This window comes from Rhinolophus sinicus, chromosome 14, assembly GCF_057876585.1.
Source record: "Rhinolophus sinicus isolate RSI-liver-muscle chromosome 14, RSI-T2T, whole genome shotgun sequence".
Taxonomy (NCBI): Eukaryota; Metazoa; Chordata; class Mammalia; order Chiroptera; family Rhinolophidae; genus Rhinolophus; species Rhinolophus sinicus.
Window position 1 is genome coordinate 946,995 of NC_142514.1, and position 15,995 is coordinate 962,989.

Sequence of the window (15,995 nt, forward strand, 5' to 3'; positions counted from 1 at the left end):
TGTTTCTCCCCCCTTGTCATGTTTACACTGTTGCTCTCACATGTGTGAGCCATGCACACGTGTTAAACCCCAGTCACCACTGTTGTAGGCAGTGTTCATTCAGGTTTACCTCCGTGTGCTGCGTTTCTTCCTGCGGGTCTGGCCTGCAGCTGAGACCACTTTCCTTCTGTCTAAAATACTCCCCTTAGGATTTCTTTTAGCACCAGTTTGCAGACAGCTAATTGGTTTTGTTTCCGTGAAATGCCTTTTTTCTCCTTCATCTGTGAGGGACTTTTTGCACTGGGTCTGAAGTCTGGGTACACACTGAGGTCTCTGTGCAGGTGTTATCCATTGTCCTCTGGGCTTGGTTTTTCTGTTGGAAAGTCACCTGTCAATCTCGTCACTGTTCCCCTGAAGGTAATTCTTCCCTTTCCCCTCTGGCTGCTTTAAAAATGGTCTTTGTCCTCTATTCCAGCAGCCTTGGGAAAGCGGGGGAAGTGCTGAACTTCTCCTAACAGGTCTGTCGAGCTTTTTGGGTTTGGGGCATAATGTCTTCTGTCTCTTTTGCAAAAGATTGATGAGTATTTTTTCAAATACTGTCCTGTTCATACCTTCTTCTTCCCCAGGCCTGCGAACCTGAATCCATGTGCCCTTCTGCTCTAGTTGTGACCCTTCCTACGGCTGTCTCGTAGTCTGTCTAATAGACTCTTAAATCTATATCTTGAATTATTAATTTCAGTTACTGTACTTTTTACACGTAGGATTTCTAAACCCCTAGGATTTTTAGAATTTGATTCTTTCTTTGTAGATCCAGTTCATTGGTGAACTTCTCTCATTTCGTCTACCTTTTTAAATATATCTGAATATGCAAATCACCTGTGAGTCTGTTTCTGTTGACTATTCAGTCCTGTGTGTCCATTTCTTGGCCTGCCTGCTAATTTTTGATTATCAGACACTGCGAGTGACCATCAGACACTGACCGTCAGACCCTGTGAAACGGTAGCAGCCCTGAATGATGTTATTTTCCTCATGAAAATGTTCACTTTTATTTTGGCAGGTGGACTGTGGGCAAATCACCTTGATTTTGCTGAGGCTGGTCTGTTTCTCTTCCTTTAATCTCTGTCATCTCTGCTGGGGGCTTCCTGGGACCCCAGTCTCCAGCTTCTGTCTCCCAGCACCATGAGTCCGTCAGCATCTCTGCCGAGCTTTCCGAGCTTTGCACAGCTGCCCGGTGGGTTTCTTGGCCTCTTGCCCTGAACATATGCAGCTCAGGATGCAGCAGGCACCTCGGGAGCCACGCACTGCATTTTAGCCTCATTCTTCACCGTTCCCTTTCCTCTGGGATCTTGAGAGAGCCCATGGGCGGAAGTGGCACTGCCGCCCCAGTGGGCCCGGGGGCACACCATCAAAACAGAGAGAACCTTCTTGAGCTGTAGGGTCTGGCAGATTTGCCCGCTGGGCCAGGGGCTTGCTGGAACCTGTCACCTCCCCCTCTTCCCCAGTTCTCCCTTTCGCCCCTAGGCCTCTCCCAACACTGTGTTTTGGAAGCACATAGTTTGTCTGGGTCCACAGGTTCGAGGTGGAGGGGTATTTGCCTCAGGAGGGACACAGCTCCGGTGTCACCCTATGCTGTAGGTGATGTTTAGATGAGTTTTAGAGTTGATGCTGGAGTCAGGACTTTGGAGGCTGTTGGGGTGGAATGAATGTGTCTTGCATGTGAGAAGGACATGGGTTTGGGGGAGCAGGCAGAGGGCTGTGTCCCCCGAAATACCTGTGATGAAACCCTAACCCCAATGTAACGGTATTAGGAGATGTGTCCTTTGGGAGGTGATGAGGTCATGAGGGTGGGGCCCTCGTGATGGGATTAGTGCCCTTATAACAGACCCCAGAGAGCTGTGTGCCTCGTGAGGACAGCAACACACACTGGCACCCGCCCTGTGGGCTCCCTGGTCTGGGACTCCAGCCTCCAGATGGAAACAGCCGTCTCTTGTTTGTGCCCCCAGGCTGAGGTGCTGTGTTAGGGCAGGCTGAGCGGGGACAGTTCTGTCGTCTGGATGGTCTGGGTCACCCCGAACCCCAGTTTCCTTCTCAGTTGCATACCCACAAGTTCTAGACCTTGCTCTCCAGGGAGTCAGCAAATACCGAGGACATGCGGTAGCCCTAGAGACACGTCCCTCAGGCATTGTCTCCTGTTCTGACTCGCATCCAGTCTGGGATGCCTGCACACTTTTACTGCTGTTTTCCAGCTTTCAGTGACTGTTCTTGAACGTGAGGTTGGACCACCGCTGGCTGTGTCATCGGCCCGTCCAGTCGCTTTCCCAGCACCACTGACATTCCCACTCTCCTGGTCTGGGTGTTTCTGGGTGAGCATGGTCACGCCTGACAGTGCTCTGTTGGGGTGTCTTTTGCTTTGTGCTGTGCGCACCAGCCCGGTCTGGGGGCATGGGACATCCTGTCCAGCACAGGGAGGCACCGCAGAGCGCTGTAAATATATGTATTTAAATATGTATCTACTATTTAAGTGAATCCATGAGGGAAAACCTTTACATAGAAACAAGTTGAGTTCAATGTGAATTTATTTGCAACAAATTACTTGGGAGTTGGAAAACATTTCTCCATAGAATCTTCATGAAAATATTGCTCAGCCGTTTCATGCAAACGTAATTTGTATCGTGACAAATTATCTTGACGATAAAAATTATTAGGAAGTTGAACTGTTATAATATAGCCCCTCCGTCTGAAAACATCTCTTAGGATTGGTTTTCTTAACGGTTACTGAAGGTATTTGATGATGGGGGGACATCTCTGAGGGGACCCCGGGAGGCCTGTGCATCCTGGGACCCCTAAGCCGCAGCCCTCATCTCGCGCCCCCTGTGCGTGGCCAAGGTGGGTGTTTCTTGAATTTCCCTAGGTTTCCTGCAGTGTCGTGGCTGCAGAGGGCCCCTTCATGCACACGAGGGCACGTGGGAGGTGGCTGCCCTGTGGTGGGAGCCCAGGGGAAGCTGAGGGACCCGCCTCCCATGTCACGTGGCTTCCTGCCCTTCTCGCAGGCCTGCTCCTGTCACTTACTCGTCACTCATGTCTGAAAGCCTAGCATATTTGAAGCCACATGTCAGTTGGGGACAGGTTGGTGCTGAGAAGCAGGGGGTTGGAGTGCCAGCTGGTGGTAGGAAGGCCCCAGTGGGGCCGTCTGCAGCCCGGGCTGCCCTCCCTGCTCAGCCACCAGGAGGACTGCCTACCCCCAGCCGCCCCTTCGCCCTCCAGTCCCGATTGAGGTGCTCACCCACCTGTGTCCCACTCGTGTTGCCCTGGCCCCTGGAATGGCACCCACATGGCTGGTGTGACCCCCGGTAGAGCGGAAGGAGTAACGGGTTCTCATTCATGCGGCTGTCACAGGATGAGCGCCTAGGCCTCCTGAAGCCCAGTGACCAGCCCCAGGGGACATAGCAGTGGGTAGTCACATGAGGCCGTGTCCGAGGAGTCTGCCCAGCCACTGTCACCCCCAGGGCCCCCCAGCTGGCATGGCCACCAGGCTTCATAGCAGCCCTGGTGTGTTCCCAAGAGCCATGCTAAAGTTCCCCCCGAAATCCCAAATGCCTGTTTCTGGAAGGTTCCAGGAGCTTCTGGAGTAAGTGCTCCGAACCCCAGTAGAGCAGGTGATGTGACGTGAGAATGGCCGTGCGGGGGCCTCCTCTCTGCCCTACACCCATGTCCCTGCACACGGCCCAGTGACCGACAGCCCAGACATCTCAGCCCTGGAAACATGGCCTTCTGCATTGCTGCGTTGTGTGTCAATATTTGCCTAGAATGAGCTGGCATTGCACCTGGTCCTGGGGAGAAAGACGGGTGGCCCTGCCCTCCTGGGGCACAGAATCCAGAGGAAGTTGCTCCCAGGAGGAAGCTGGCCTGGGGGGGGCACCTGCCCTGCCTGAACCCCACCACGGGGCTGCACCCCATCTCCTGCCACTTTGGTCTGAGGCACCTCACTGGCTCCTGCTTGGAGCTGTCCCCGCATAGCGTGTCCCAAAGGCTGCAGGGCTAGTGTGGGCCGGTCACGAGTCAGCAGTCTGTTTCCAGTGAACAAGGGAGGCCTCAACCAGCATCCCGACTGGCTCCTGAAAACCGCAGCCGCGTGCGCCCCCAGACCTGGGGGTGTGAGGTGTGTTGAGCAGCCTGTTGCTCTCAGGTTCTTAAAATGTATTTTCTTCGCCTTGTCAGAGCCGTCAAAATGCTGGGTTACCATAGAGACAGCTGGTTAAAATTCCCCGCAGCCGTCCTAATTATAGTTTCAGAGCACGGAGTGAGGCTGACAAGGGAAGCCAGGCGCCCTAAGAGCTGCTGCTGTGGCCGGACTTCTGCTCCATCCTCGGTGGGTCCCATGTGCGTGGAGAGCACGGGACACAGCGAGGCAACGAGATGTGCCAAGGACCCTGCAGTCACGTGCCTTTCAGCAGCTCTGACTCCGGAGCTTGGCCTGGACCCAGCAGGACAGCACGTGCAGGGTGTGGCCGGACCCCCCCCAGGGGCCCCGATGTCCCTGGGGAGGCCTTTCCTGCACGCCCGCTGGTCTTCGGGACTCTGTCCCACAGCATCATCTCCACTGAGATCAGTCGATGTGAGAAGGGGGACACACAGCCGGGCACACAGCCACGCGGCTGGGGGACGTGCGCAGAGCGCCTCCCCTTGGGAGCGCTCCACACGCGTGGTCTCTGAGGGCACGTGGCCTTTTCTCCTTTTCACACTGCGGCTGTCACTTTAGGTCAGGAATAGGGCTGTGACTTTCCGAGCAGAAACTCATACGCTAAAAATGTGACTGTTGTTGAGCCGATGGCCCAGGAGGCTGATGGCCCTGGGCCTGCAAGGGGAGGGGACCTTGTGGTCACCTCGGGTTTGGGCTCAGGAAGGCAGGTGGCACTGTCCTGCCGTGTCCAGCGCAGCCCTGCACTTGGGGTCTTCTAACAGAGTCCAGAGTTGGAACGTGTGTGGGTGTTGGTGGCTGCCATTGTGGGTCGTGGGTTTCCCCAGGAAGGGAGGTACTTGTTGATGGAGTCGGTGAGGAGGCCGTCAGACGCCAGGCAAAGCGGGAGAGGGACGTTCCACAGGATGCTGACCTGTGCTCCTCAGACTGCCAGGGTCATCAACGCCAAAGACGTGTGAGAAACAGGCATCCTGGATGGCAGACGGGTCGGGAAGTGAATTGGGGAAAGCTAAGGAAAGCAACAAAGTGTGTACCTTGGTTAATAGTAATGTGTCAGTATCGGCTCATTCATTGTAACAAGTGTATCAACATCTGTGAGGTGGCAGCGATGGGGGAGCCGGGGTTGGGGTCTGTGGGAACCTTTACAGTTGTCCCCCTTACCCGCGGGGGACACGTCCCCAGACCCCAGGGGTGTGTGAACCGCGGAGGGTACCAGACCCCGTCATGTACTAGCTTTTCCTGTGCCGACATACCTACGATGGAGTTTAGTTTACAGATGAGCCCAGTCGGAGACGAACAACAGGCCTAGTGATAAAGTAGAACAGTGACAGCGACCTGCTGGGTAGACCTAGTGCCTGTGGTCGGTCACCGTTCAGGGTCCCTTGCTGAAGTCCTCGCAGAGGCGCCACACTTTCTGGGAAGCACGTTGCGTCACTCGAAACACGTTTCCCGGCCGTCACCCACCACCAGTTCAAGGCCTTTTCCCTCCTAACTAGCTCCCCTCGCGCACTGTGGCCGGAACTTTTGCGGCCTGAGGGGCGACAGCAGAACCGGCACCGATTTCTTTTTCCTTCTTCACAGTTTCACAGATAGAAGGTCCTTCCTCACCGTAGGTCTCAGCGACCTCAGCATTTGATACTTTTCTTTTCTTATTAAGGCGAGAGCTTTCGCCTCTTTACTTCCAGGAAGCACTTCACAGCTTCTCTCTGTCACACCCGACTGCCAGCACCCCCACTCCTGCGCTGTGGGGCCCATATTAAGGGAGGTAGGGTGACGTGGACACAGTACTGGGATAGCGTGACAGTTGATCCGATGACAGACTTCCAGCCTCCAGAAGCAAACTATAAAGAGGATCTCGATAAAAATTCTGAGTTTTTCTCCCCCTGAGATTGTTAAGGTCGTCTACACTTCCTTCTGAGATTTGTTGTCATTTCACTTCTCATGTTTAAGTCCTTATGTTTTGAGGTGACAAGTTTGCTTATGGAGTGAGGCCGGTGCCTCAGTCAGCTCGTGCCGACATCACAAGACCCTAGACTGGGGGTGACACAACAGACCCCTCTCAGTGCTGAGCTGGAAGTGTCAGAGCAAAGTACCGGCGGGCTCGGGTTCTGGGAGGGCCTCCTTCCCTCTGTTCCCTCACGTGGCCGAATATCCCCATGTGGCCGAGTGTCCTAGTGGCTCTTCCTCTCATTAGAACACTAATCCCATTGTGGGGGCCCCACCCTCATGACCTCGTCTCACCCTAATTACTCCTTTAGAGGCCCCACCTCCAAATGCAGCCACACTGGGTGGGGTCAGGGCCTGATATGTGAATGGGGGGCACAGACCCCTCAGCAGGGATGCAGGTTTTCTCTCTGTGGATACTGGGGTGTCACTCTTGCACCCCTGGGGTCACATGGGGCTCCCTGTCCTGCCCCCTCACTTGGTCCCGCCTGCTATGGGCTCCCTGGCCACTTGGTCCCTGCCAGGATGCCAGGTGGCTTTGATCGAATTTGCAGGCTGTCCAGGAGTGTAGTTTTGCACTTTGACGTGGTGTGAGCACTGGGTGGAGGAGGAGCCAGCTCGTCGGCTCTGGTGTCCTCATCTGACCAGCTCAGCTCCCTCTGCCATCGCCGTCTCTGTGTCCCCATCTGTCTCTGTCCCTCCCTGCCTTCTCCCTCATTCTTCAGGGCTGGGCAGGGGGTGTGAATGCCACACGAGGGGACAGTCAGTTCTGTGGACATTAGCAGGGACTGCCATGCCAGGCTTCCCCCAGATCATGCCAGGGGGTGCACCACAGGGGTCCCTCCCGTGGACCCCCAGCCTGAAGCCCAAGGCGTGAGCTCAAGGTGTGAGCAGGAGGGCCAGGTGGCTGCCTCCTGCCTGGGCCTCTGCCCGCCGGCCATGGGGCTCCTGCTGCGGGGACTTCAGACCTCATAGTTCCTCACTCGACCTCCCAGGAGAGGGAGGGAAGCTGCTCTGTGAGCAGCGTGGCCTGGCTCCGGCAGGTTCCAGCCAGAGCTGGCCGTTTGCTTGTTTTAAAAACATTCCGCTGCAGTTTCCATGTTCGTGTCTTCATGGCACTTCCATGACTCTCTGAAAGTCGCTTTTACCGCAGAACTTTATAAAAGCACAAAGCCCCCCTTGTGTCCTGAAGACTTTGTTTTCACATACATTCGTTTCAAGTATTTGGAAGGAGCGAGGTTGGAGCGTTTGGAGGGAGACTGACAGCAGCAGCTCCAGCTGTGGCTTCAGCTCCCGTCTTTTCCCGTCACAGGGTTTCACACTAAAACTTCGGGAGGTTTGAACTATCCGATGCGTGTTGTGAAAGAGATGTTTTGGTAACTTGGATCCAACACAAGTGTTTGCTTCCTTGGTTTCCTTCTGCCCCAAGATTTGTTTGGCTGAGGGGCCCTCAGGGGGCTCTTGTGTCCGGGGAGGGGTGGGACAAGGCTGGCTAAATGGCAGCCGCTGCCCCTCGGAGGATGGCCAGGCGTAAATATCACAAGCTCACAGCCCATCTGAACCGAGTCTGTGTGGAGAAGGGGGCCTGTTTTCATACCGGAGGGAAGGGGGTGCGTGGGAAGACGAGTGGGACAGCACAGGGGCCTCGGGTGACCCTACAGCCGGCCCCTGGGTGGGTGGCCGTCCTTGCGGCCGTCCTGGCTGCTGTGTCCATCCTCCCCACCCACACTGTGACGTGGGGATCCTGTGAGGAGAGACAGAGAGGGGCCCGCCGCTGGGGGTGCTGTTGTTTCGGCTCCAGCCACCTGGACGGGAGCAGCCTGTCCCAAAGGCACCTGTGGAGTGGGGCCAGCGGGCGCTAGGCGTGTTTCTTCACACCTTTCTCATATCCTTTACAGAATCCATCTACCGCCGCGGAGCCAGAAGATGGAGGAAGCTGTACCGCGCCAACGGCCATCTCTTCCAAGCCAAGCGCTTTAACAGGGTGAGTGCTGCTGCCTTGGGATTTGGGCTCGTGGGCTGTCGCATGCTGTATACTGTGTGCCCAGTGCTGTGTGCCGAGTGTCAAGTGCTTTGTGCTAAGTACTGAGTGCTGAGTACTGTGTCCTGTGTCCAGTGCTGTATACTGAATGCTGAGTATTGTATGCTGAGTGCTGTGTGGTAAGTAGTGTGTGCTTAGTGCTGAATGCTGTATGCTGAGTGCCGAGTGCTGTTGCCTAGTGCTGTGTGCTGAGTGCTAAGTGCTGTGTGCTTAGTGCTGTGCCAAGTAGTGTGTGCGGAATGCTGAGTACTGTGTGCCAAATACTGAATGCCAAGTGCTGTTTGCTGAGTGTCACTTTAAAAGAGAAGAGAAAAGAGGGGAAGCACTTCCTGCTACGAGTGGGCCAGGCTTTGTTCAGCACACAGCAGAGAGACTGTCCCAAACTGGGTACAGAAAGACTTTCTCTCCGTCACGAATGAGCCTTCACAAGGCCTCCTGAGCCCGTCAAGTTTCCAGCTCAGGTCATTCCCAGATGGTGCTGCGTGACAAATGCAGTCTGGTCAGGTACCCCCAGCCTCCTGGTTATGCAATCCTTGGTCAGGGTGCCGTGACGCTGAGGTCCCGCCTGCTCATGTCCAGTAGTCGGACAGCATTTGGTAGGTAACACTAGGGTACGTGCTGTACTGCACACAGTGTGGCTGTGGCGGAAGTTCTCCTGTGAACCCCAGAAGCCCCACACAGCCCGCCAGGCTCTGCCACCACATGGTCCCACCACCTGGCCCTTTGTGAAGGGCACTTGAGCTTAGTTCCCAGTGTTTCTCTTCATGATGCTTTTATATCTCTAGAAATGATGTGATTCACCTGGCTGTTCCATGTCCCTCTGGAAGGGGAAGTGTCAGCAGGCGCCTCGGTGGCCGAGGACCAAGAGTGTCCCGGGGCTGCTGGAACAAAGCACCACAAACTGGGGGCTTAGAACAGAAATTCATTCTCTCACAGTCTGGAGGTTGGAAGTGCAAAACCATGGTGTCGGCAGGGCCACTCCCTTTCGTGGCTCCCAGGAGCGTCCTTCCTGCTGCTTCCTACCTTCTGTGTTGCCGGCATTCCTAGTTTTGTTGCTGCTGTGCTCTGAGCCGCCTGTCTTCACGTGCCCTCCCCTCTCTGGGTCTCTGTGCCCTCAGAGGACACGTTACTATGAGGCCACACCATCAGTACAAGCTCGTGTTCACTAACTACACCTACAAAGATGCTTTTTCCAGATAAGGTCCCACTCTGAGGTTCTGGGTGCATATGAGCCTGGGGGACACCACTGCACCAGCACAGCAGCCAGCGTGCTCACCTGAGGGCCTCGTGCTGGGGGCCCAGCCGGCTGCCCTCCCCACGTCCTCGGAGCCCCTGCTTGCCCTTCCTTTCTGCGTAGGCTCAGATGTCCGTCCATTCAGGATATCAGAGAGGGTTCTGGAGCCCTGCCCCCCTGCCGGCCTCCAGTGCAATGCCATGACTTGCATTACCGGCTCTCTCACTGGCCCAAGGCAAAGCCTACCCGCCCAGTGCGGCAGCCAGGGCCCAGCAGCAGAGGGGCCTGGACTTTCCCACCCTCAGGTTTTAGGAGCAAAACCCCTTTCTCTGATTGTTAGATACAGACTCTGACACGCCTCGCTCGCCCCTCCTGCTGCCCCCTCCTCAGACGCAGTGGGCAGAGGCTTTTCCTCCCCATGGAGAAGTGGAGACTCGACGGGGACACCCCTACAGCCCCGTCCCTACCCCAATGAGACATCGGCTTCTCGGTGCCGTTGGCCCGCCAGCAGGCATGTCCTGTGAAATCCTGTGACGGCTGGCGCGTTGGTCCGTCCGCTCGGCCATACCCCAGGCCCACACAGGGTGGGATTCCATCAGTTTTCTTAAATGAGCTCAGTTCAGTCTGCTGGTGGATTCTTTTTAATTCTTCTCCAGGTGTAATTTGGGACTTTCTCAAAGAAAGGAATTTGTAAAAAATTTCAAAAGGGCATCTAAAATATGTAAATGAGCCACGGCTGGATAAAAATTCTAATTGGGAAACCCAGGTACCTGTGGACGTGCAAATGTGCCGGGTAACGGATGACTGACCACCACCCCCACCCCCCAGGGAGCAGATGAGCAAATGTGTGGCCAGTTCTCAACGTTCATCACAAGCTTTGAAACACTCAGCCATCAGGACCACCAGACAAGCTGATAATTACCACTAACTTCAGGCTGTTTAGAACCACGGAATCACTAAAATATATAAACATATTGATAAAATTGCCGAGCTAATTGCATCCTGCCCTATAGCAGTTCAGAATTATCACCTGACAGAATGCCAGGCAGAGTCATTTTCTTTGTGGTCCTCGTTTGGGTGAGATGTTTGGATAAGGGTCAGGCCAGGGGCTGCCCCCTGACTCTTCTCAGCCTGGCTCACTCCAGCCAGACAGGACCCCGTGGTTGTTCCTCACTCAGCCTGGCAGGAGCTACAATCCGCCCCCAACATATAAGGGGGCCTTGCCATGGAGGGGACTTCGTCACCCTGTCTGACGGTCCTCCCTTTGCCCCTCACACAGATCAGGAGCCAGAGGAGCCACAGTTCTCCCCAACCTTGGGATGGACCCAAGTGGGGGCTCCTGAGCCCAGGCAGGGCCTGGTGCTGGATATGACAAGGGGACCGGGCCACCTCTTGTCCCAGCTCTATGTCATCTTTTGAGAAAATCGGGGCAGGTACCTGTGTCACAGTGCTGAGCTGGGTCCCTCAGTGAGGTGCGGGCTTTGGGGAGCGCCGGGGCCCTGGCTTGATGGCTACTATTGTCACTCACAGAGAGCTTACTGTGGCCAGTGCAGCGAAAGGATATGGGGTCTCGCGAGGCATGGTTACAAGTGCATCAACTGCAAACTGCTGGTCCATAAACGCTGCCACGTCCTCGTCCCGCTGACCTGCAACAGGCATATGGTGAGTGTGAGCCAGTGGGGGGGGCCGCCTGGGGACCCCTGGTGAGGTCCTGACACTGATACTGTCCCTGCCACTGGCTGGACAAGGGAAGGGGCCCTGTGGGCTCAGCGTGATGGCCCACGCCCTCGGTCTGGGACAGGACCCCTCTTCCCATCCCTGAGAGCCCCCACGCTCTTGGGGGGCCCGTGCCCTCTGCTGCTCAGAGCCAGGCCGGTGTTAAGCCATAACTCGTCCTCACCAGTCGTGAAGCTGTTCAGAAAGTTGAGGGGCCCGGCCGTGTGCCGCCCTCACCAGCCGGGACCGTGGGTGTGAAGCCTCCAGCCATGTAGGACGTTGTTGACTTACTTGCATCTGCCGTAGCGTGGACAAGGATGGCACACTGTGGGTCTGGGGTGCCACCCCCTAACACTGCTGGGACACATGGGGTCCCCCCGACACTGCTGGGCAGAGGCACATGGGGTGCCACCCTGACAGTGCTGGGTACAGGCACATGGGGGCCCCCGACACTGCTGGGCACAGGCACATGGGGTGCCACCCTGACAGTGCTGGGTACAGGCACATGGGGGCCCCCGACACTGCTGGGCACAGGCACATGGGGTACCCCCGACCCTGCTGGGGCACAGGCACATGGGGCCCCATTCAGGCTGGTGGGTGAATTCCGTGCTTTTCTCGGGGTCCCTTCAGCTGTGGCTGCCAAGGACCGGAAAGGCACACAGACCCTCGGGCACCCTGGGTCCAGGCAGCCTAAGAAATGAGGCCAGCCCGGAACTCTGTCACCAGGGCTAAGGGACCCCCACGCTGGGACCCAGATGTCCACCAATAGGGAGCGGCCTCGATTATGAGTCAGCGCATGGAAGCCCGCGAGCCGGGAGGCGGGGCTCGTTGCCAGGGTGCTGACATGTCCAGATGTGGTGGGGGGGCAGGGGATATGACCAAGCGTGGTGCAAACACAGCCGTTTTGTAAAGCGTCTGCTGGGAGTCTCCACCCGTCGTGCTGAGTGGTCACCTCTGCCTGAGGAATGTGACAGTTGTATTTGTATGGGATATGTGTTACAATGTATATGTCACAAGAGGTGTCTCCAGAAGCTACACTGTGACACCTGTTCGGTCACTGAGTAAGGCCCAATCTCTCCACAGGATTCTGTCATGCCTGCGCAAGAACCTGCAGGAGGTGACAAGGACGACGACGTGGACCTTCCTTCTGAGGACACTGATGGAAGTAGGGGCTGCTTCCTTCCCGCTGGAGAAGCCCAGGCTCTCCTTGCCCTGTGGCACCTGCCTGCTTGCTCCCCTTCCAGACCACTAGTCCTTTCCAGCCCCATCTGCTTTCCAAGGGTCAAAGTCAGCATGCGTGGCCGCTTCCCAGAGGGGCTGGGAGGCACACACATGCCAGGGCCCTGAGCAGAGACAGTTGGGGCGGGGGGCCTTCCCTGGGGCCCACATCTCTGAGTTCCTGCCATGGGAGTCCGGGTAGGATCTTCCCTCTGTACCAACTTCTGGACTTCTAGAAGCCACACCGGCCATGCCAGCCCTGCCCACAAATACACCGGCTGCTGCTGATCCCCGGAAAGAAAGGCCTGCTGGGTGGCCCTCAGTGCCCAGGGCCCGCTGCTGGGTGGTCCTGGGCTTTGGTGGGATTTTTTTGTTTTTTGTGGGGAGAGACTTTTTTAATGCTAAGAAGCATTTGGAGAGCGATTTTGAATACCATTTTTACTGATGGCCCAGCTTTAAGCTTCCAAAGTTTGGGGGCTAGTACAGAGGTATGTGAGAGCCCTAATTCTTTTTATTTATTTATTTATTTTTTTATAGATTTTATTGGGGAAGGGGAACAGGACTTTATTGGGGAACAGTGTGTATTTCCAGGACTTTTTTTTTTTTGGGGTAATAGTAGTGTGTTTTTCCCAGGACTCATCAACTCCATCCAAGTCAAGTTGTTGTCTTTTCAATCTTAGTTGTGGAGGGCACAGCTCAGCTCAGCTCCAGGTCCAATCACTGTTGTTAGTGGCAGGAGGTGCAGCCCACCATCCCTTGCAGGAGTTGAACCAGCAACCTTGTGGTTGAGAGCCCGCGCTGCAACCAACTGAGCCATGTGGCCTCCCAGAAGCTCAGCGGCAGCTCATTGACTCCATTCTAGTTGCAGAGGGCGCAGCTCGCTGGCCCATGTGGGAATCGAACTGGCAGCCCCATTGCCCAGAGCTTTCGCTCTAACCAGCTGAGCCACCTGTTCGCCCCAGAGCCCTAATTCTTGCTTGGCAAGTGTGGGTTCCATCCCTGGGAGCTCTCGAAGTGTGAAGTGAGACCACGGCACATAGAGCACTTGGCACCTCACACAAAGGAGATTCCTAATAAACAGTTACCCACCCACCCACATACCCATGTGCTCACCATCCATCTACACACGCGTACTGTAAGAACAAAGGCTGGACGGCTAGACACCAAAATCTTATATGATACTTCCTTCCAGAAGAATCATTAGGGAAACTTGTTACACATGCAGGTTCCCAGGCCCCACCCCCAAGCGGTCAGTCAGCGGCTGTGGCTGTGGCCCAGGGAGCGGCATTTCTGCAGACCCGTTAGGTTCATGTGGCTGTCCCCTGCACTTGCCCTGAGCACTGCTGGCGCGGCCAGGCCAGGCCGCGGCCCGTCTGCCGAGGGGTGACGGGCTGTGGGAGCCCCTGGGCCTGGGCTGATTTCCTTCCACACCTGTAACATCCCTTTTTCTTTCCCTCCTCACTAGTTGCTTATATCTCTTCCACCCGGAAACGTGACAGCATCAAAGATGATTCTGAGGTGAGTGTACGAAGTGGCTCATGGGAACTTCAGTGTCCTTTAGGTTCTTAGCTCATTCCTGGGGCAACTGTGGGATTTCAGTGCAGACCAGACGCGTCGGGTTTGTTGCTCATCCTGCACAAGGGCTGGTCTTGTGGGCGCCCAGAAGTGCACCCGGAAGCATTTGGGGCGGGGGTCCATGGAGCCTTTCATTTGGCACAGAGGTGAACTGTGAACACGGGAACATGTGAGCCGTGGCGGCCTCTCGGCTGAGGGCTGCTGCTTACACGCGATTCTCAGGCAGACGTGACACCCGCTGGGTCCGTGTGCTGAGCCTGGGTCAGGGGACCTCTCTGAGCTCAGGATTCTCCTCTGTCGAGTTTGCATGATGATTGCATGTTTTCATGAGGGCGAACATCTGGCACACAGCAAGTTTCCCCAACGCTGACGCTGGCGTGGCCGTTCCCACATCAGCGCCCTTGGCTCCAGCCATCACAGCAGGTGACCGCCACACGGTGCTTTGGGAAAGGCTGGAGGGCTGGCCCCGGGGGTGAGAAGGGGCTGCTGGGCACGCTTACAGGGCCGGCAGTCTCTGGGCCCAGGGTCAGAAGTGGACCGATAGTTGCCGTCCAGACTCACTAGTAATTTGGTTCTCCTGCCGCTGCCAGTGTTCAGTCTTACATTTTCTACGACCGTCTTTTGCAACCTGTGCCAGGCATTCCCCTCACTGGGACCTGGTGCCTCCTGAAGCATCGAGATGTGGGCACCACGGGCACTTCTCGTGGGGCACAGGGAGGGCCCTCTGGCTTTGGGGATGGGGTATACTGTGTTGTGAGGACCTGTCGGGGTCATGAGGAGAGGGGACCGGGGCCTGGTTCCAGCATCACGGGCTGCTGCTGTCACAGCTGGGTCTTGCTTGGGGCACACCCTTTATGAGTCCTCAGAGGCTGCTGTCCCCAAGGCACTTTGGGGTCCAGGTCTTCTGCTCTGGATGCAGTCTCCCCAGCACACTGTCTGCCCAGACGGCAGAGCGGGTCCAGGGCTGCTTTTTGAGTTGCAGTTTTCGTCAAAGTATTTATTCTTTCTTTGTCCTTGGTGTGTTTCCCATACCACCATGCAGTTCTCCACTTTTCGGTGGACGCTGCCCGGGTGTCCTGCAGTTTAACTCAATTCTGATACTGCCCGGAGACAGCCCCAGACCCACAGGTGAAAGGCTCAGCCCCACCTGACTGCCCCACTTCACCTGCAAAGTCAGATTGTCACCTGTGCTTCTGACAGACCTGCCATAAATTAGAAGTTCCCATGACCCCCTCCTTAGGTTTGAATAATTTGCTGGAGCTGCTCACAGAATTCAGAGAAATGCGTCAGGTCTATTGTAAAAGGGTGTAACTCAGTAACAGCCAAATGGAAGAGATGCACAGGGCAAGGTGTGGGGAAGGGGCCACTCTCCCCAAATCTCCATGCGTTCATCAACCGGGAAGCTCTCTGGGGCCCGTCCTTTGGGTTTTTATGGAGGCTCCATTACGGCTCTCCTCCCAGGAGGTGGGGGTGGGACTGAAAAATTCCAACCCTCCAATCACACGGTTGGTTTCCCTGGCAACCAGCCCCCATCCTTAGGTGACTTCGGGGCTTTCCAAAAGTAACCCCATTAGCATAACAAAAGACGCCTTCTGGCACTTAGGAAATTCCTAGGGTTTTAGGAGCTCTGCTCCTGCACGGGTAGGAAGACCAAATACATAGTTCTTTTTATAAAGCACAGTGTCACACTGTCCTACTGGCCAGGCAAACCCTCTCTGCCCTTTTGTGTTCTTCACCAGCTTCGGACCGAGAGGTTCCGTTGGGCGTCTGTCTGCGGCCGCTCTGGGTGACAAGTAAGGCACAAACAAATTGTACTCCTGAGTCAGGAAAATAATCACACAGCTGGTGTTCACCACCTGTCCACAAAACCGCAGGCCACAGCTTTCCCAAAGTAACCGACAAAGGTCGCCCTCTGGACTTCTAGATTTTTCCACCTGGTGGTTCTGGGTCTGGAATAAGTCAGGAGCACTCAGTTGCCTCCTTCGTCCACCACAGACATCCTTGCCAGAAATAGCTCGCTGGAGGGAAGCTTCTGTTTTGCATCAGGTTGCCTTGCTGTCTCATTGTGTGTTCCCAGCAGTACTTGCTTG

General features: G+C 55.8%; 1 protein-coding gene across 4 annotated transcripts in view; it reads left to right on the forward strand.

Annotated features, from left to right (window-relative positions):
- The window catches only part of PRKCZ (protein kinase C zeta), a 93,422-nt gene that overhangs the window by 56,000 nt on the left and 21,427 nt on the right, over positions 1-15,995 (forward strand). For all 4 annotated transcript variants that reach the window (XM_019712080.3, XM_019712084.3, XM_019712082.3 and 1 more), the window contains 4 exons: positions 8,020-8,105; positions 10,927-11,058; positions 12,196-12,277; positions 13,796-13,848. In XM_019712080.3, the coding sequence (XP_019567639.2) occupies positions 8,020-8,105; positions 10,927-11,058; positions 12,196-12,277; positions 13,796-13,848 (353 nt within the window). The remainder of the gene's footprint in view (positions 1-8,019; positions 8,106-10,926; positions 11,059-12,195; positions 12,278-13,795; positions 13,849-15,995) is intronic.